The 21,637-nt window shown below is 34.1% G+C and overlaps 1 protein-coding gene across 10 annotated transcripts in view; it reads right to left on the bottom strand.

Annotated features, from left to right (window-relative positions):
• The window catches only part of LOC118745690 (transcriptional activator cubitus interruptus), a 214,784-nt gene that overhangs the window by 39,941 nt on the left and 153,206 nt on the right, over positions 1–21,637 (bottom strand). For 9 of the 10 annotated variants that reach the window (XM_036479283.1, XM_036479281.1, XM_036479280.1 and 6 more), the window contains exon 5: positions 8,493–8,975. The exons of the other annotated variant lie outside the window; for it this stretch is intronic. In XM_036479283.1, coding sequence (XP_036335176.1) covers positions 8,493–8,975 — 483 coding nt within the window. The remainder of the gene's footprint in view (positions 1–8,492; positions 8,976–21,637) is intronic. 10 annotated transcript variants of the gene reach the window in all.

A 21,637-nucleotide genomic window follows, 5' to 3' on the forward strand; every position in this document is an offset into this window, starting at 1 on the left:
TTGCTTTTCCACAATAAATTTTCATTTAAAAAATGGCCTCGAGCTCATTATAAAATTGTTGAATATAATTGTTAAAAGGCCAAAAAATAACAAAAAACAATTTTTCACAAAACAAAATTCTAAAAATTTTTTGAATCGATATTTGGTAATTACAGACAACTTTTTGAAAAATGTGGCCTTCCGATGGAGCAGAATTGGCGGGTATTGGTAGAAATGTAGTGCCGCTTTATAAGCATGGATAAATATGGGAGTAGCCCAGACAGCTAGTGGATTGGGACTAATGTCGCATATTAACTGGAATCCTACCAGCAACGTTTTTAGCGGTGTTTAAAATGTTGTACCTTACGGATTGGTCAAATTCGACCCAAAGACTGTCTGTAGAAACTTACATAAACTCATGCAAAAAAACTTTCTTGCATGAAATTTTTAAAATAAATACCTATGTTTATCTTACAATGAGGTTGGGGAGACAAACGATTAACAAATTTGAGGAATTTGTTTTCGTATAGTAATTTTATGCGCTGCTCTTAAATGATTTGACAATGTTGTTGTACTGTCATTAAAATTCATTTCTCTACCACACTTTTCAAATTTTACTTCAGTTTTATTGGCAATTTTTTTTAAATACCACCAAAGAGCACTCCGCGCCCTTGTTAGAAGATCAGTTTTTATATGCAAATAAATCGAAAAAAGTCGAGAGTCGAAAGTGAAAAGTCGACTTCAGTCGACTTCCATAAACTAAAAGTCGATCACTAAAATTTGACTTTCAGGAGTAAAAAGTCGATTTTGGTCGAAAGTCGAAGTCGACTTTGCCATCCCTACTAAAAATGTTATTTATGATCCGATTTGGCTAATATTTTAAATATGTGGTGGTAATTGTAAGAGCAATACTATTGCAAAAACGGGCTGCCAAGTGGCGCTGGAGTCGAGTTATTACTAGAAATAGCCAAGTGAGAAAAGGTGCCGTGAAAGTCAGATTAAATCGACCTGTTGCACCATTGAACTCTACTGTGTTACGATTGGCCCAATGGATGTGATTTCCCAATATTATTATGCGTTCCAGCTTTTAATGTATTTCGTCTGAAATAAGTATATGTATTTATATTTCTGTAGAACAATGATTCGCACCTATTTTGAAATCGCCACCAACTATACTGTAAAGCTTCTAGGGCAGATTTACTATAGAACCGGGCCATTGTTGCCGCCAGGTCGTGAAGAGGAAAAAATTCTTCAAATTTATTTCGTTTTGCGAATAACCGTGCTATGAAATGCTGCACAGTTGGAAAATTTCAAGAACTTGTTCACGGATATAACACTTTATAATCTTAGCAGATGAATATGCCAATGAAAATCGCAAACTTGAATTGTTGGTGAAAATGTTGGCCCAACAAGTTTCAAAAAAGAATAAAAATTTTGGGCGGGACGAAGTTCGCCGGGTCTGCTAGTAACTAAATATATTAAAGCTTCTAATATTCATCTAGGTTGTACCAAATCCTTAATTTAGTTGAAGGGTTTGGTAAATACTAATAAATATTTCTTTGAAGTATATTTCTACAAATTCCATTCAACTTAACTATGGTTCATGGTTTAGTCATAATTACCAAATCTTAGTTGAGGCAAAGAATGTAAATCTATAAGAAGAGACAACCCGTTATAATTGTAGCGAATGTGAACTTCAGGAGCGTGTCTTCTCTTTTGCTCAAATACGTTTTTAGACTGGATGAAACACAATCGTGGGTGAAACACGCATGTGGTCACAGAGCGCTCAGTAAGCTATTCACGGTGGAGAGAATACAGAAGGTGGCGGCGATGGCAACACCGCTAATCGGCTCTAAGTGAATTTGACAGAATCATCTGTTTTGCTGACGTCACAGTCGAGATGACAACAGTAGTGATGTGCTGAGTCAATACTTTTAAGTATCCAATACTCTCGATACTCGGTACCGAAATATTTAGGTTTCGAATAAAAGCGCACATAGGCCAAAAATATGGCAAAACGGTTCAGGGGAGATTGGCCTATCAAAACCCGAATGTAAGAGCCAATAGAGCTTAATACTGATTCAAATGAAAGATGTATATATGTCGGGGCCATAATACAGAGAAACTCTTACTTGTTTGAAGCATTTTTGTTCCAGCTGAATCGGACGATATCATTTTTGTAGGCCTGGGGGCAGATTCTGTAACCAGTTAGCGACAATTAGCGAATCGGTATCGGTTTTGTTGACGTATGACATGAAATATTTTTACGTCAACAAGTGGGATATCGATCCGAAACTTGTCGCTAACTGGTTACAGAATCTCCCCCCTGAAAGGCTTCTTTATCCGTCAAAGTATTTTTCTTGAACCTTGGATCGACTAAGGCTAAAACTGATTAAATAATATTTCTCTGTTGCGATAAGTTCAAGTGTTTTAGCCGATATCATATAAATTAGTAATGAAAGTTTTTTCTAAACTTGAAATGCATATAATGGCGCAGATTTAATGCAAAGAATCAGTACCGGGTACCGATAAGGAAGTATTGGGTACCGAAACCTCTTTTAAGTATTGGGTACCGACAATTAAGCACATCGCTAGACAGCAGTTTTATTTGCCGCTCCCAGTTGTCAACTTTACGACTTACTCTCACGAATTCTGCTGCAATCGGCGCAATCTTGTATTATATCATTCTTGTTAGCTGTGGCATGTCTTGTTTTTTTTATTTTATTATAAAACAGCTGTGGTGGCCGGACAATCCAGAAAAGCCAGGGTAGTCAAAAAAGGTAGTGTGTATCTAAAAAAAAATTGTTTAATGTGCGGATGTATTTATTAATTCCTTTGGTACTTGTGAGTAGGTGCACTTTGTCAGTTTCTGAAGACTGTGCTTGAGTCTTTTAGCGATTGCAAATTCTTATTTGCATATACAGAATACGAAAGTTTTTGTAAAACAACGACACGTTTCTTCTACGATTTCACATCGGATACGAAGTATGGCAAGTATGATGGCATATTGAACTTCGACGTCCAGTCGTCCAAATCACATGAAATTTGAGCTTCCGGATTTTGGTGAGTGAAGAATCCGGTTGGCGATGACATCCAATATTTGAATTGATGTGACGATTGCCTTTGGAGGCACTTTGATGACCGGTTTAGCCTAGGGATCCGATGTCCCTTTTAACTTGGTGTGATGGTATTGATAGCCATGATACAAACAACAACAAAAAAACAAACAGGCAACTCGAAAATGCCCACTTCCGATTCATGCAATGAGCGCACGCAAAACAAATAAAACCGACAAAAGAAAAAAACACAAGCAAATACTGGGGTCGACCTCCTCTGAGGATTGAGTTATGTGACTAGAAACTCTCTGATTAGATTTCTATTTTTGCTTCATACTATGGCATGTCGATCCCTGCGCTAGGTAGAGAAAGGAAAGTGTGTGCTATGACAGTTGTTTCGGTGCGCGCATAGTTATTTAAAAATAAAGAGTTTGATGCCAACCGGGGTTTCTCATTGGATATATAATTCATGTGAATTATAACTTGAAAGTGTCTATTTAGCCAAGGCAAAAGCAAAGCAGTCAACTTAAACCACCACTTCCAGCAGATATTGACCTGGGGTTTCGCACGACTGTTCGTGTTTCATCGTTTCTTTTTACGAAATTCTTACCACCATATACATATGTATTATTTACACTAGTAACTATTTATGCAAACATGTAAGTATTTTTAATACTTAATATATGCAAATAAAAGAAGAAAGTAAACACAACAACCATCGAGTAAATTTTTATTTGTGTCAAACTGAAAGTTTTTTCCAATAATAAACGGTTAGCTGATTCAAGTCTGCGGCAAGTTCACAAAATTAATTGAAAACTTGCATCAACCAAAGCATTGTTTATATTTGCTCAACAATGATTTTATTCAACTACCAATATTGTCCACTCAAGGTAGTCGTTTTGTAATTATTAACAAATATATATTTGTCCCAACTAGAAGTCTCAAGTAAATTGCAGACTTTCGTGAACTAGATATTTATTTCGCCATATCCAACTATACCACTTGGTCACTATAACCAAATCGTGGTAATTATAACTAAACCTTTTTCTGGGTGCGGCATGAAAAAAATTTATAAATTTTGCTTAAATTTTAGCAAAACGGCAGTGTTGGAAATTACTACCATCGCTCAATTTTTGGTCCATGGAAGTAAAGTCTGACATTAATACCACAGATCTGATTCATGGAAGTTATGTCAGATATACGTAAGTTCCATTATATTTGTATATTAAATGTGGCGTTCAGTGTACAGATTGATGAACTTCACTTTTTAAAAAATATTAAATTTTAATGTCAAAGAATTACGGCTCAAAATTTGGTAGTTTCGCTGAAAACCTTTTGAAAAAATGGTCAATGTTCCGAAAAAGACGATCTATATATGAGGTGATTCGCGTCAAACGTCCCAAGCGCGCTGGTCGGTGAAAAAGAAGCTTCTTTTCGAAAAGTTGGAAAGCACACAGAAGATGAGAAAATTAATTCGAAACCAATGATATATATAGATTTTTATACGGGCTATCCGATGATGCAAAGCGTTTACCAAAATTTTCTCATTTTCACGGTGAAAACTCGCAACAAAAAGTTATTTGTAATTTTTCTCAATTATGGTCATTTTTAACTTTTTTTATTTGTTTTTACATAGAAATCATTAATACAAAAAGGGACTTTTTTGAGTTTTCCGAGCTATAAAGCGTTTTATAGTGGGCTATACCCGTCGCGGCGTTCCGTCGCGTCACCTCGGCTCCGTTGGCTTGAGCGAATTAAAACATCATACTATGAGAAATTTTTACGCAATAAACTAAAAACTATTCCAAAGAATTTGAGTTTAAAAAAACTTCTTAATAGATACTTATTAAAAACACTTAGCACTTTTTTATAAAAATAAAGGGGTGTTTTGTTCAAATTAAAAATGTGTATTATAAAGTTTCAAATCTAATAACTTTTTAATGCAGCATTATAAACAAATATCTGTAACAGTTTTTGGGAAACCTTCAGATTTAAATATCAAGTCGTTCAAAAGTTATAACAATATTAAGGTGATGCGCACGTGTGAGATATATTGAGCTTAAATGAAAAAGTGAAAGTCAGCTCGGTTCGCTTGCACGAATTAAAAAAAATATATTAAAAAATCATGAGGTTTCAAGACTTTAGTCGATCCGAGTCCCCTCTAAATTTTTCTTCATTTGTCTAAAACTCTGCGTTTTGTTATTTTAAATCTACATTCATACTTGTAGGTAGTGGCATAGAGCATTTGGACACTCTTGATTACGTAACGAATTCTATAATTATTGTGACAATGAATCCTATTAAAATCGGTTACTGCTTTGTAAATGAGTATGCAGATATTAAAATACTTTTTACAAAGTTCACTCAACTGAGGCTCCAGAATGTATTTTTGCAGGATCGAGCGGATCTCATACCGTCCGCGTTTGTGTCCTTCATGATAAAATTAATGATTAAAGCACTTGATATAGAAAACTTAACTAAATATGTAGATCAAATCCTAAAAAATTATCATGATTGCATTAATGCTATTATATGCGATGATTTCAAAGATACATGTTTTTTGGGAGAGTGCAAATCTTGTGAGAACATAGTGGAATTACACAATTTTTTGAATAACATTCTGGATGAAAGTGATATTTCTGAAATTAAATTTGATAATTGGGCTCAAACTGATAGGTGCACGCTGAAAACTGAACTTGTAAAAGTGGGGGGTTGTGGGGGTGGGGGGGAGGGTTTGCTCGATCCTATTAAGCTGGCATTTCAGGGTACTATTTTATATATATATATAAGGGAAATTTGAAAGTTAGGGGGGGGAGGGCTCGAGCACCCTCCTGCCTCTACCTGGCTACGCCCATGATCGCGATACTGTTGCTGTCTATGAGTATCAAAAAATAATGTGCGGTTACTTAAAAACTAATTACGAAAATCCAAAGAAAATTTACTACGTCTCAGATGGAGCAGGTCAGCACTTCAAAAATAAAAGCAGCTCTATAAACCTCCTCTGTCATGCAGAAGATTTCGGGATTCCTGCGGAGTAGAATTTTCAAGCTACAGATCATAGGAAGGGAGGATGTGATGGTGTAGGGGCCAATATAAAAATAAATGCAAGAATAGATAGTTTGCAGTGTTATTATGGCAATCATAATGCAAACATCTATGCGCATCACATTAATACTGTTATAACTTTTGAACGACCTGATATTTAAATCTGAAGGTTTCCCAAAAACTGTTTCAGATATTTGTCTATAATGCTGCTTTAAAAATAAATTAGACTTGAAATTTTATAGCACACATTTTTAATTTGAAAAACCACCCCCTTTATTTTTATAAAAAAGTTCTAAAAACCGGCATTTTGTTTTTAATAAGTATTAAGAAGTTTGTTTGAACTTAAATTATTTGGAATAGTTTGCAGTTTATTGTGTAAAAATTTCACACAGTATGATGTTTTAATTCATTCAAGTGAACGGAGCCGACGTGACGCGACGGAGCGCCGCGACTGGTATAGCCCGCTATGAAACGCTTTATAGCTCGGAAAACTCAAAAAAAAACCCTTTTTTATTAATGATTTCTATGTAAAAAGACGTGATCTTTCCATTGGGATGACAAAATTAAAAATGATCATAATTGAGAAAAATTACAAATAAATTTTCATTACGAATTTTCACCGTGAAGGTGGGAAAATTTTGGAAAATGCATAGCACCATCGGATAGCCCGTACAAAAATCAAAATAATTTTTTTATTTTATGTCTGCTTTCCAGCTAAGAAGATTGTTTTGCACCGCTCAGCGCGCTTGCGACCTTTGACGTGAATCGCCTCATACATGAGATTATTGTGTTTACCACTTCTTCCTCGAGATAAATAATGGACGGATATAACATTTTGATAGCACAAGCGACGAATTTCAATTGTTTTACATTAAGCAGCCAATTTTTGAATATTTTTGCAGCTATTGGTTAAAACTGGTGAGTGGAACTCTTATGACTTATCAGGTTATTTTTTTGTGCTGAGTGAACTGTCCGTATTCAGTTTAAAAAGCCCTACCACTTCGGCTTCATAGAGCAACAATACTGCATTCCAAATAATGGGAATTTCTTCCGTTTTCTTTAGTTTCTAATCTCTGAAGAGGGTGCTATTTCTACCCAACTTTTGCGAGCTATGAATGACCGTTATCAGCCACCTGTCAAGAAAATAAAACAAAAATCTTCGGCGGGATTCTGAATCGACAAAGCCTCCAAGTTATTGTTAGAGGATCAGATAAATATCGAACAGTTTTTATCGAAAGTGTTTTTGGAAAATGTAATCGAGAAAACTTCATTTAAAAACGACGAAGAAGACGGATTCGACATTGAAATTGAGGACGAATTGGATGATGACTTGATCATGATATGGAAGTTATGTCTGATCTTCGTGTAAAGTCTGAAATATCTTCCACGGGCACACAGAAGTTGTGTCCGTGGAAGTTATGTCAGTTACCCAAAGGGAAATTATCTCATTAATGCTATTCAAAAATGCCATAAATATTAAATAATTTATTGGCTCCTGTGTACAATTTAAAACGGTATTTTGTACTACATGTTATTGCGTACACTCATGTTAAAATGAATAAAATTTTTATTTTTTATGAACAAATTTTATTTACAGTGTTTCCAGTATATCCTCATACAAAACTTGTCAATAAAATATATTAAAATCAACTTAGTAAAACTGGATTAATTTTTATTTTAAATAACGAATGAAAATATTACCTAAACGATGACATAGTAAATATGGGTTAGATCACTGGGTTAGATCTCTTTATATCGTTAAAGCAAACATATATACATTCTGAAATTGTTAAACAAATTCATTTATTCCCAAGGAGGAATGGCCCCAAGCCAACCTAACTGTAATCCTTTTGACTTTTGCATTTAGGGTTATATTCTGCAGAAACTTAGGGATTAAAAAAACTTTGTGGATTTTAAAACAGCCATCCTTATAGGACAATATACCGATGGAAGTGGTGCGTGCCGCATGCAATAGTTTTGAAAAGAGACTTAAGCGTGTTTTGGCAAACAAAGGTCATATAATATAGTAACTGCCTTTTAAACCAAATCCTTATACTTCAAGTTATAATCGGTAACCGCTTCAACTTTTCCAAATACAGCTTTGATTAATAAAAACTACGGCTTTGATTAATAAAAACATATACTGGACACACTGTACATACCAAAATATTGTTAGAAATAAGTACTCTAGCGTTTTAAAGTATTTTCTGTTATATACATGATTTTGCTTTGAATGAAAGTGTACTGAAAAGTACTGATTTTTATAGCATGAAAAAATCTAAGGCGGTGGTTCCTCACAAAAAAAAATTTGGAAGAACCAAAAGCCAAACTAAACTGTTCCTTATTTCGTCTAGAAGCAGCTGGCCTCACACACCCTAAATTAAACTCATTATTTTTTGTATCTGAACCTACCGTGCATTTATGAGGCTTTTCACCTGTATGGCGTCGCATGTGCACGACCAGCATGTACTGAGCTTTGAACGGCTTTTCGCCACGCGAGCATTCAACCCATCGACAGACAAACGCCTTCTTATTGGTCTGTATGTGGTCGTTGTTTATGTGCTTCACAAGCTCCTCCTGAGTGATGAACTCAATGCCACAGTCACGCCAATGGCAATTGGTTTCGATGAAATCACCTGGTTCGTCTTTTATGTCCGTGGTATCTACGATAGGGCAATCGTAGTCGCTGTGTGGTGTGGTTGTCGTCGTTGTATTGCACTGGACGTTGTTATTGGCGTTTGGCTTTAGAGGAGTCTTTAGATTTTTGTAACGTTGCTGCCGACGCCCCAGCGCATTCGCCGACGCACTGTCCGCTTCAACCTGTGCCACCCCACAGGATGTAGATGTCGGTTGCTCGGGCTTAGTATTTGCCGTTGATGTGATATCTTCATAATGCTGTGTGATCAAATGGAAGAGAAAGAAAAGTGTGTAAATGCGAAAATATATTTACATAAATATATACAAAATTATGTTCGTATGTTTATGCATATCACTATTGAAGAACGCTAGAGTGCATTCTCCCCCTAACTCATCAAATTTGTTTTACAGTGGGTTGAAATTTTCTCTTTATGGGTACAAATTCAATTACCTCACACACGTGTAATTTTATGAGTGTACATTAGACCACGTCAAAATAAAAAAAAAATCCCGCAATACCTGCATAAGACTAAAATTTTAGCATTTGGTATAGAAATGATCCTCTATGAATTCTCCCCTCTATAGGACAATTGTAAGAGGTCCCGCATCGAGCATTTAGTTCTCCCATAGGAATTACACGTAAGAAAATAAGCTCTTTTCTTTTGAGGCCAATATAATTTTCTAGGATCAATAAAAACGCTCGAAACTTTAAGAATACATTAATTATATGCAATTTAAGTATTGTGCAGGCTCAGATTATGTATTTAAATTCCTAAGTTATAATTTTTTAGTCCCATGTCCTATTTGGGTCAAATGTAGTATAACCCAATTCTTTTTTGGAATTACGCATAATACTTAAATGGCATGTAATAAATGTATTCTTATAGTGTGGAGCGTTTTCATTGACCCTAGAAAATTATATTGACCTCAAAAGGAAAGAACTAATTTTCTTACTTGTAATTCCTATGGGAAAACTAAATGCTCGACGCGGGACCTCTTAAAATTGCTAAAATTTTAGTCTTATGCCGATCGCATTACGGGATTTTTTTTTATTTTGACGCGGTCTAATGTACATACAAATTGACTTCAAACATACTTAATTCTTGACTTATAGTAAAATGTAGAGAGTAATCTTATCTTGCAATATTTTAGCCCCTTAGTTTATACCATTATAGATGCTTTTGACCGTTAAATTGAAATTGATCCATTTAATTTCAGAAAAAAAGGCGTTTAAGTGCTCTACAAAATTATTATGAAGGAAATTTTGATCACACTCGAATTCTAACACAAAAGCATTATTTGATTGAGCCCTTTAAAAATCTGAAAATGTTCCATTTATCCTAATAAACACAATCGGGGTACAAAGCTCAATAACAATATTAAAAATAAAATGTTAATAAGCCACAATAACATTGACAAATACACAGGAAAGCCTGCTTGAAACTATACAATAAAGAATATAGTATGGTAGTCTGGACATACAACATTGCAAGTTGATAAAAGCGTTGTAAAATACATGTATAGTATTGACAACAACACCCACGCTGTCCAATTTAAATAGCGGCAAATCAGCTGCACTTGATAGTAGTAGGTTAAATAAGGAAATGAATTGGCAACAAGAGTTTACGGGGCGTGCATAGCTCAGTGGTTACGGCTCCTGACTTTGCACATCGATGACGCCGGTTCGATCTCTGCTGAAGTCTAGAAAAAAGAAGTCTGATGAGGAGATATGATTATCTCCGAAATAGCTGCTATAACTTCCACCGCTTAGACTTTGTTGCTTTTTCCATTTGTTCCTAATAAACACAATCGTGGTACATAGCTCAATAACAATATTAAAAATTAAAAAACTTATAAAAAAGTTCCACAGTGTAGTTTTTATTATGTAAAATGAAATAAATGTTCTACATACAGGCCTATTCTGCTTGTAACCGAACATTTTGTAACAATCTAGTTTTGTTACCAACAATTGTCACCACTTCTTGCAACCGCAATTCTATTTACCTTGGTAACGTTTTAATTTATTCAGCAATTCAGCTATGGAGTTTTGTTGAAATTCTGGTGTTGCATATTTCACGGGGCAATATTTTGTTACCTGCTCATGAGATTGTAACAAAATTTACCGGTTACAAGAGTGTGGAGAATACGAAAACGGTTTAAAAATTGACAGTAACTTTACTAACCTGTAACAAAATGTTTGTTACCAACGCAGAATAGGCCTGATAAAGGGCATTTCATAGAGGTTTTCTTCCTTTTTGATGGCATTTGTTCTTCGGAAGAATGTACATATCTTTTTATGTACTACGTGTTGTATAATTACGGTGACCATAAATATGGATTCAAAATGAAGGACAATTTTTCATATATTTACGTAGTATAAAAATATCAAAAGAGTATTTATGATTCTAAATTCTTAATACATTTTAAACTTTAAAAACGAATCACGTTTTCTTCATCGATTTAAACTTTTTTTACATTAATATTTATAAAAGTATAGTAAAACATATTATAATTACAATAGCTTACTCGAAAAGAGAAAATCTTTAAAAGGTTATTTTATACGCAAATTTTGAGTCGTCCAAAACGAAAATAATATCCTTTTTTTTTGTTTTTTGGTACCTTTCGCAGTTATTTGTCAAAAATCGACGTCATGAATCGACGTAAACGACGAGTTACAAAGGTATTTATGTGCCCTTTACACAAATATATAATTTGTGCAGATTGCGCTTCATAGCATCTACATTTCTAATCCGATTTTCATTATCTTTGGCTCAAAATTTACTGTAATGATATATCTTCTTTATCGAATTTTTAAACTAATGAAAAAAATAATCAAATAAAACTGCGTATTTGATTGAAACTCTCACTTTTTTCGACTTTGACGACAAAATGCAAATGGTCGCCTGTAGCACTAATAATTTTCATTGAAGTCCCCACAAGTTATATATTTTGGTAAGAGGCACATCAATACCCTTCGAGCTGTAAGTCGCTTACGTTGATTGGGAAATTTTTTCATGAGATATTGAAAAAAAGCTACGAAAATTACCAAAAAACACTTTTTTGAAAACATCCATCCATTGTCCGATAATTTTAAAATAACGAATAAAATGCGGGACAAATGCAGGACACTTGGAAAAAATCAGTACATTTTCAGGTTTTTTAGGTTTGAAAAACTATGCAGGACCGACCTTTGAAAAACAGTACGGTCCTGCAAAAAACAGAACGGATGGTCACCGTATGTATAATATATAAAGGCCCTATCTCATTTTCTCTCAAAATACGGTTTTGTACAGAAGTCGGTAGATTACTGCTTAACACCTTATAGAAATTAAGGGAAACTATTACATCTTTTCATTTTAGATATAGTATAGAGCATTCAAAAGCTTACAAGAAACTATAGTAAAGAAATTAGTGAAGTGTGTAGTACGAGATGTAGGAACAACAACAAGTTTGTCAGCGTTTTTCTCAAATTATAATTATTTATCTGGAAGTAGGCTATGTTAATAACCACAACGAGTACAAGACCTTTAAAGTCTTGTAGTAGAAGAATAATTCTCAAGTTCCTAAACAGATCCATGGAGTTGTGAATTCGGTCAACATTACATATTTTTCTAATGACACATTTTTGAATAGTTAAAAACTGCTGAATTTTATTAACCACATGCAACTTGTATGGGACCAACCGAAATTGAACGGCGTGCGTATGAAGCTAACTCAATTTCCAATTTTTCGACGGCATGCGTACCAAAACGCAAGCCGCGAGTATTAGGTTAGCCTGTAATTCGTTGAACCATAGGCAATGGCAAGATCGTCTGCGAAAGCGGTAACCTTTGTAATGAAAGGTAGTGATAAAATCGAGTTTAAATAAACTAAAAACAATACAGGATATAAAATATATCCTTTGGAGCCCCTAATTTGAATGCCATTGAATAACTTAAACTACCACAAACTTATATAATTGACTAATAATATATAGCAGAATCCGTTTATAACGACTCCGCATGTAACGTCCAACCGCTTGTAGCGTAACCACAACCTCAAGTTTGGTTTTTATACAAATTACTATGAAAATACATCCGTTTAAAACGACTCCGCTTAAAGCGACCAACCGCTTTAAGCGACGTAATTTATGAATAAACAGTCCGGTGAGAGATAAAAGTTTTAAAAATTCACAGAAAATTAGAAGCTTCGGTCAACATGTTGTTACGATTACTGGAGTTCAGTCTTTGATGCGAATCTGTGTATGTTTGAACGAAAGTGCGAAAATCGGCAGTATTTTACAACAAACATATGGCACCGTTATGGCATCGTTTCGCACAAACGCACAGCAAAGGCGCATCCATACAAGGTGGTGGCAATTGCATATAAGTAAAAGTCCCGTGTATTTTGTTATTGCTTTTTGGTACAGGAGGATGTCAAAACAAAAGGGAATAGGAGATAATTTTCGTCAATTCGTTTTGTTGACATCCTAAAGTTGCGCCACTTTGTCTTGGATGACATTCTCCTGTGCTAGTGTAGAGACAAAAATATCCAATCAGCTGATCCATCAACACCACCTTGTATTGATGCGCCTTGCGCACAGCAAAACAACAAAACAAACGCTAATTTTTGCCTTTCGCATTTTCGCATCAAAGAGTGGACTCTACTATTACAAAGTGACTGAACATCGAAGGCGCATATGGCGCCTGGTCTGGATAGCAGCTAGTCCACAGCGGCATTTGTCTTTTTCATTCGAACTTTTTTGACAGACGTCAATTTTAGATTCACTTTAACAGGTCTATTCTGCACTGGTAATAACCATTTTGTAACCGGTAAATAAAGTTCCTGTCAATTATTAAACCCTTTTCGCATTCTGTGTACTCTTGTAACCGGTAAATTTTGTTACTATCTCATAAGCTGGTAACAAAGTATTGCCCCGTGAAATATGCAATGCCAGAATTTCCACAATTCTTCATAGCTGAATTGCTGAATATTTTAACTGCGCTACCAACGTACCTAGAATCGCGGTGACAAAAACTGGTAACATTTTTTGGTAATAAAATTTTCCGGTTACAAAATCTTCGGTAACGCGCAGAATGGACCTGTAAATAAACTTTTGCATTTTTGCTCGTCAAAAATACTTAAGTAATGTGCACTCGATAGCTCAAATGTTTTGGCAGTTGGTTAGTGATTACTGATAGTAGCTAGGTGCGCAAAAATGTACTATAGCAGAATTATAAAAACAAAAAATAAATAAAAAGAGAAGTTCTGTTTATACGACATCCGGTTAGTACGATGTATTTTAGCCGGTGCCTTGGAAATCGTTCTAACTGGATTCTACTGTATAAACAAAACTACGAATCTGCATAATGCATTTGTCTAATAAAACTTGGTGATCTACCATATCGAAATCTTTGATGATTCCAACAAACAGACTAGCACAATACCTCTTGTTACCCAATTGACTGTGGATAAGTGAAAAAAAGCTCAGGAGAGCATCTTCCGTTGACCGCCCAGGTTAGGGTTGCCAGACTTTTAATGCGCGAAAGCAGTACGTTAGACTTTTTCAAGCTAAAAAAATCAGTACTTTTCAGTACACTTTTATTCAAAGCAAAATTATGAATATAAGTAACTTATAATCAGGGTTTGAAAAACTGTCAGCACAGCAGCAATTTTAGAGCTATGTCCCGGTCCCGGTACAACATATTCCGGGACGCAAAATTTCCCGCTTTTTGGGATGAAAAATTTTTAGACATCTCGTTGTAAAAAAATAAGAACTTTTAAAATATGTACATTAATAATAATAATAGATTGGCGCTTACACATATGTTAGTGTTTGGCCGAGCTTCTCCTCCGACTTGTGGCGTGCGCCTTGATATTGTCACACAAAGCGGAGGGACCTACAGTTTTACGCCGACTCCGAACGGCGATTGTATTTTTATGAGAAGCTGTTTTTTTCATGGCAGAAATACAATCGGAGGTTTGCCATTGCCTGCCGACGGACGACTTCTGTTAAGAAAAAACCTTTTTTCTATATTTTTTGCGATGTTGCTTTGACCAGGGTTTGAACCCGGGTCCAGCGGAGTGGAAGCGCGCACTGCTTACCACTACACCACAGCGGCCGACATATGTACATTATGGTGGTCAAATTGTTCAAACGACAGTTTTTCGACGAATCGCATGGTATTTTCAGTTTCTTCGGAAATGATTCTCTAGGCTGCGCATTTAAAAAAAAAATACTTGTTCTCAAAATTTTATTTTTTCGTTATATGCCGATTTTAGAAAGTGTTCACCTTTTACCGTCCATAATCCGTGTCAAAATTAAAAACTCACCACATATTGACAAGTTCTGACAATTTATCTTTTTGTCATTTAATTTTAGTTATTTTCTTTAAGATATGGTTTACTCTTTGACAACAGTCGTATAAATCTAAGTTTCAAACCTTGTGAAATATTTAGAAAAAAATTAGGAAACTTTTGTAAAAATTTAAGCCTTTTTAGATGGATTGGATGGAAATAAAGTGCAATTAGAAAAGATTTACCATCGCTTTTTATCTTTTTTTGTTGAGAAAAAGTAATTTTTGTATGGAAGAGGTACTGTTAGTAAAAAAGTTGGCAAAAACCAATGGTAAGTCCTAGACGCCTTCATATCAAGTGTTTGTTCTTAAAATACAAAAAACCTTTCTTTTTAATGTTTGTTAATCTTTTAAGTTAAAAATTAACAAAACAGATGTATTTCTCTACCTAAAGGTGAAAATGTGCCAAGTCCACTTTATTAAAAATTTAGTTTTTGATGCAGAATGTCAGATAATGCGAACCTATATCGATTTTTCGTCTCCCTGAACAACTTCAAAAAATGGACATGGCACATTTTCACCTGTAGGTAACGATTTGCTTAAATACAGACATTTTATATGTAAAAGTTTTAAGAAAACGTTAAAAAAAACTAATATTGTGAAAAGGTAATTTTTTCATTTAATAATGCGCTGGCTCGAAACTTATTTCCGAGCTATGGTTTCTTCTATACTCTCTCTTAGAATTATCTGCAGAATCAGGAAATACCATGCTATTTATTAAAATAAGCATTGGCCCAGCCTAATGTAATACATTCATATACATATGTATATTTTACATAAGCTATTTAATCGACAATAAAGTCAAACATTTTAGTTACGAATTCATTTTAAACAAAGAACTTAAGCCGTGGCTGCTTTAACAAAATGAGTACACAAAGTATGTTCGACATTTTTTTGTTTGGTAGAAACTGCCAAAAATCAACGCGATTTTTTACCAACTTCAAACTGGCACTTAGTTATACAACAGTATCAACTTGTAGGCTATTTATTGAATTTTCCTGAGCTTTGCACGAAGTTTAGATAAATTTTTATGTTTTTGTTGTAGTATGAACTATGTTTTTATAAAAAAATTCGCGGAAAAATTTAAGTAAAAAAATTACATATGTACATTGTGAAAAATTCCCCGTGCCAAATACATACATATGTATATAGAAATTTATAATTTATAATTTGGTGTATTTCAACTTTAATTTATGTTTTAAATTAGTAGTATTAAAATTTTGTATTATGGAAATTTGTATCTATATTTTTTATTTTTATTTTCGTTTTTTTTTTATGTTTTCTTATTTTAAATAGAAAATATTCAAAAATACAGCATTGAAGTTGATGTCCCGGTTTCAATAATGCAAAAGTTGGCAACCGTGGTCGTACAGTGTCGGTTTGGGATACTATAAATAACATATCATTCCTTCTTTTTGACTACGAAGTTTTTGGTTAAGAGTAAAGTTTACTGTACTTTCTTCCAAGCTTTTTTTTTAGATGAGTTTTACGGACCAGAGCAGGGTTTTAACTGGATTTCAGTTCAGCGAGGAATAAACGAATAGCTTATAAACTTTATTTAGTTTTTTTTAAGTATTTAAAATATACTGTATGCTTTGAATACACTGCTCTCAGCGTAAACTTTGTCCCAGGACTCAAAACGAAGCCTTTCCTTTACATTGTTTTTTATTAAACTCTGTTTTAAACCGTAACCACGGTTGCCGCACGACAAAAACTTTTCTGACCAGAATTTACAAAAAAAGTTACCATGTAAAAAACAACGTTTTATTATACAGTAAACTGTAAAAAACAAACCTCGTTTATTTGCCATAAATAAGATATGGGTACAATAAATATTTTTATAAAAAGAAAACTAAACAAATTCATTTTACATGTGTCAGCTAGTCTGCTGAAGAGTAGTAGTGAGCCTATATACAACAACAAAAAATTGTAATCTGAGAAAGAAGGATCTATAAAAAATAAATGTGGTCTTTTACTAAAAATTTCATTGCACCTACGTGAAGCTACATATTGTAGTAAAAAAAAACTGAAAGGGCGTACCTCGGACCATTACCTTTTCGATTCTGGTAATAAATTTTTCGGTGCACCTTAAAAAGGCCTCATGAATACATTATAGTTGTGTTTAATGAGACCGAAAAAAGTGCAGAGCAGCTCAAATTAGAGCAACTCAGATCAGAAATCACATGAAACACTTTTCAAGCAGAAATACTCAAAGCAGTTGCTTGCTCTAAGTTACTCCATAAAAAAAGATGGTGCAGAAAATCGTGCTCTAAGTTGCTCTAGTTCCACTTAGCGCAGGCTCATGAAACAAAAAGTAGAGTAAGTTACAGCAAGAAAAATCCTCGTGAAACATAATTTTGTGAGATATCTTAACCTGGCGTAACCTAGAGCAGCTCATTAAACACAACTTATTATTCAATCTGTGTATATTAGGAATGTTAATCCCGGGAACCAGGTCTTTTTTAAGTCCCAAAAATCCCGGGATTATTTGCCTAGAATCCCGGGATTTTCGGGATTTGTAATTTACACTGGTGGCAATAATAGAAACGCTTTATGTTGACCAGTTTTGGCTATATTTCTTTTGTTTATTTAATATAAATTTTTTTTTTATAAATGTGTAACTCATTATACATATCGTCGTTTAAAGTACAAAACCGCGTAATGTCATTCTGCAAAATCGCGTGACTGACATTTGCTGCCAAAAATTGGATTTGCTCACACAAGCTCTTGGCTCAAGCCTTATCAATTCGTCCCGAAATATACTAGCCAGAAATACGCTTTCTTTATAAAAAATAGAAGCATTTTGAAATATGAGTGCTTTTACTCTCTGGAAAATGATTCATGCAACCTCACATACGCGGTTTTGCATTATCTTGTTACGCGTTTTTGCATTTTGTCGATACGCGGTTTTGTACTTTAAACGACGATATAATACCTTGCGACAGGCTATTTTGCACACAAAAAAATCAATATATTCGCGAAACCAAGGGCCAAATATAGTAAAATTGCGTTCTTAATTTTTCTCTCTGACGTCAGGATTTTTTAAAAGAACTTCGAAATTTGAAAGATATCAGTAATTCAAAAAATGATTTAAAAATTTCAGTGCAATATACTTAAAAAAATAGTATGGGTATAAAATGAAAGAAAAGATTCTGTAGAGTTAAAAAACGTTACATTTTTTGGTGCGTAAGGGACCGGTAGGTATTGAAAATATCCTTGTATAATTTTATCCTTGAATTTCCTTGAAATTTTGCAACTATTATTTTTGAAAAAATTATGTGTTAAGGACTAACTTTATTAGCTAAAAAAATAAAATTGATTAAAGGGGCATTTTCAATTCCTATTCGTCCTTGTAAACCCAAAAAAAAAATTTTCATTTGGTACCCATATTTTTGTTTTACATTGCACTGAGTTTTTTAAATAAATTTTGGAATTTATCATATCTTTGAAATCATAGTCTTTTAAGAAAAACCATGACGTCAGAGAAATGCCTATATATATGCAGCTAATTATATCGTCACCTGAAATGCATAAAGACGTAACAAGATCGTAAATGAAATGGAAAAAGTCGTGACTAATATTTTATTTTTTTCTTCATAAAATGATGTGGCAGTTGTAATTCGTTGAAATCCATATGACTTATTAGTTATGACTTTTTGCATTTCAACGATGATGTTTGTTACGTCTTTTTGCATTTCAGGTGACGATATAATATGAGGTAGACTTTTATAAAAAACTGTAAATTTTGAATAAACAAAAGGAATATAGAGAAAACTGGTTGAATTAAGGCAAATCTTTTATTTCTGCCACTAGTATTATGAACTTATTTCAACCAGAAAAGAAATTTTTTTACTTAATTTTTTTTGAATGGAGCTTTTACATACCTTAAATTACTTTATCAGATATGTATACGCTGAAGTATTACTAAATGCATACAAATTTAATTACTGTCTTTCGTTTTGATACTTATGAAATAATTTTTACTTTAACAGGTCTATTCTGCACGTTACCAAAGATTTTGTAACCGGAAAATTTTATTACCAAAAAATGTTACCAGTTCTTATCACCGCAATTCTAGTTACGTTGGTAAAGTTAAAATATGAAGATTTACCAGCGCAGAATAGACCTGTAAATGAAAAAATACGTTCCAAACCCATTTACTTATTATTTATTATATGGTAGGAGAGCTTCTCAAACCATATTGATACAATTCTTTCATGTTAAGTTGTTGAAAAATAATAAATATCTTAATCCCGGGACTAATCCCGGGATTGAACCAACGACATCCCGAAAATCCCGGTATCGCGAAAATCGAAAAAATGAAGATCCCTAGTACAAATAAAGAAGAATATAACAAAAATTTGTGAAACAAAAAACAACACAAAACTATTTTGCAACGCACGCGTTTAAAATTCCACTTTTCATAAAAACGCGCTTTAAGCTCTTGTCTTTTGAACGGGATCTTAGCCCCAGAACAAGAAAATTATTTTAAAAATCGACTTAAGTGCATATACCAAAGCGCTAAGGAGCCCAAATACACCGCATAAACTGCTCTTCGAAACTCCTTTTTTCATTTCTTCTATGTATGGATCAAACATCAACCAATAAGAATTGAACGTGTGGCTTGTTTCGTGATATCAATTCGCGGCTCGGCAATTTGGGTTACATTTAGAAAAAATTATACTTCTTCTGAGTTTCTGAAGTGGATCACATCCTATCTGCATAATAGACGCTGTGTTGTTCGTTTTGATAATGTATCGTCTTATTCTTTTGTCTCCTCCTCTGGTGTTCCCCAGGGTAGTGTCTTAGGTCCTTTGTTATTTGTGCTCTTTATTAATGATATATCCTCCTGTTTCTCAAAGTGTAACTTTCTTCTATATGCGGATGACCTGAAGATATATTATGAAATTAAAAATCTAGAAGACTCATTGATTCTCCAGGGTGAGCTTGATAATTTGTACAGTTGGTGTGCGCGTAATCGTTTGTTCCTCAATATTTGTAAATGTCAATATACCTCTTTTGCAAAAGTGATTAGTATTGTTCCTACACTGAGGGAAAAAATTTTAGAATTAAAAAAAACGTGTTAAATTTAAAAAAATACGTATATGAAAGAGCACCAACCCAACTCGTTTTAAATTTGAGTATGTACGTTATAAAATATGTCGTTGCGAAGTGCAAAGATGCCTTGTAGTTATACGAAATTAAAATTAAGAAGAAAAATAATTTAATTTTATGTTCCGTCTGGTGGTAATTGCGTAAAAGCGTCTTTGCACACTCAGCTACAGCCACTCATGTAAATGTGTTTTCATATGTTGAGTTTGAATCAACATCACAGCGCGCGATTAGTGCATGATGTCGTACCAAGTATGTACATACCCTGCAGTGAAAAGCCAAACCAGTTAGAAAAAATACTGGTTCATTAACTAGTATATGCCTACCAGTTCGACAATTTCGAAGAACTTAGGTGATCAGCGACATCTGCCTTTGAATTGCCAAAGCCAAAAATAAAACGCAACTATAATTGCTTTTCTTACAAATGTCGGCTGTGGCGTCACGTGAAGACTACTGGTTCTGGTTCTGAAATTGCAGGTTCGAGGCCGCTTGGAGGTGGTTAATATTTTTAAAGTTAAATAAATGTAAGCAAAAATAATTTATTCAATTTATAAATAAATAACAAATTTGATCATCTAATTGCATTGCAAAAATACATTTAGGAAGAAATGCTTGTGCTATAAAAACAAAGAAATTAAACAAAAATATTTTTTTTTATTAAATTTAAAAATTACAATAAACAGCCTAAACAAAAAATAAATGTATAAAAAATAAAAATAAAATAAAAAATAGAAAATAAAAAAACTTTTCCTGCGCCAGGATTTGAACCAGGGACCTCAGGCTTACCACGCGAGTGTTTTGCTGTGCCGGCCATTGTGACTGCTGGAGCGTCGCCAGCAAAAAGGCACACTTATGCTTTTCACGTGGCATGAATTGGCAGACTATCTCATCAACTGGTATGATGCTACTAGTATTTATACTAGTAGATGCTGATGCATAGCCTGACAATTGACATCTCGTAGGACATCGCAATGTTAAAAATACCAGTCGCTAACATTCAAAAAGGATAGAATGTGAACTAGTTGGGCTGAAACGCAAACCGGTAGAATTCTAGTTCACAACTAGTAGCTTTCCCTGCAGGGTATGTATGTATGTATGCGTTGCCACCGCTTTGCATGCTTTGTATACATATGCTTTCTTAATTACATATGAAAAAGCATCCGAGACGCGCAAAACGCCATCCGTGCAGTGAAAATGATTCATTTTAATACGGGCGTATTTAATTTGAATATTTCCGTTATACGTAGTGTATGTATAATGAAAAAATCCATTTTGTTAAGACTTTTCACTTGATTTAAAAACGAGCATTTTTAAACGGTAATCAAATAAATTTTTTTTATTCCTGCAACGCGTTTTTGTTCTCAGTGTACCTCTTACTGTTTTCGAATGTCCCGCTAAAATCAATTACTGACTTTAAAGACTTGGGTGTTTATTTTGACTCCAAGCTCACGTTCACCACCCACATAAACCTTA

Source organism: Rhagoletis pomonella, unplaced genomic scaffold (assembly GCF_013731165.1).
Source record: "Rhagoletis pomonella isolate Grant_MI unplaced genomic scaffold, Rhpom_1.0 Rhpom_scaffold_00009, whole genome shotgun sequence".
NCBI lineage: Eukaryota > Metazoa > Arthropoda > Insecta > Diptera > Tephritidae > Rhagoletis > Rhagoletis pomonella.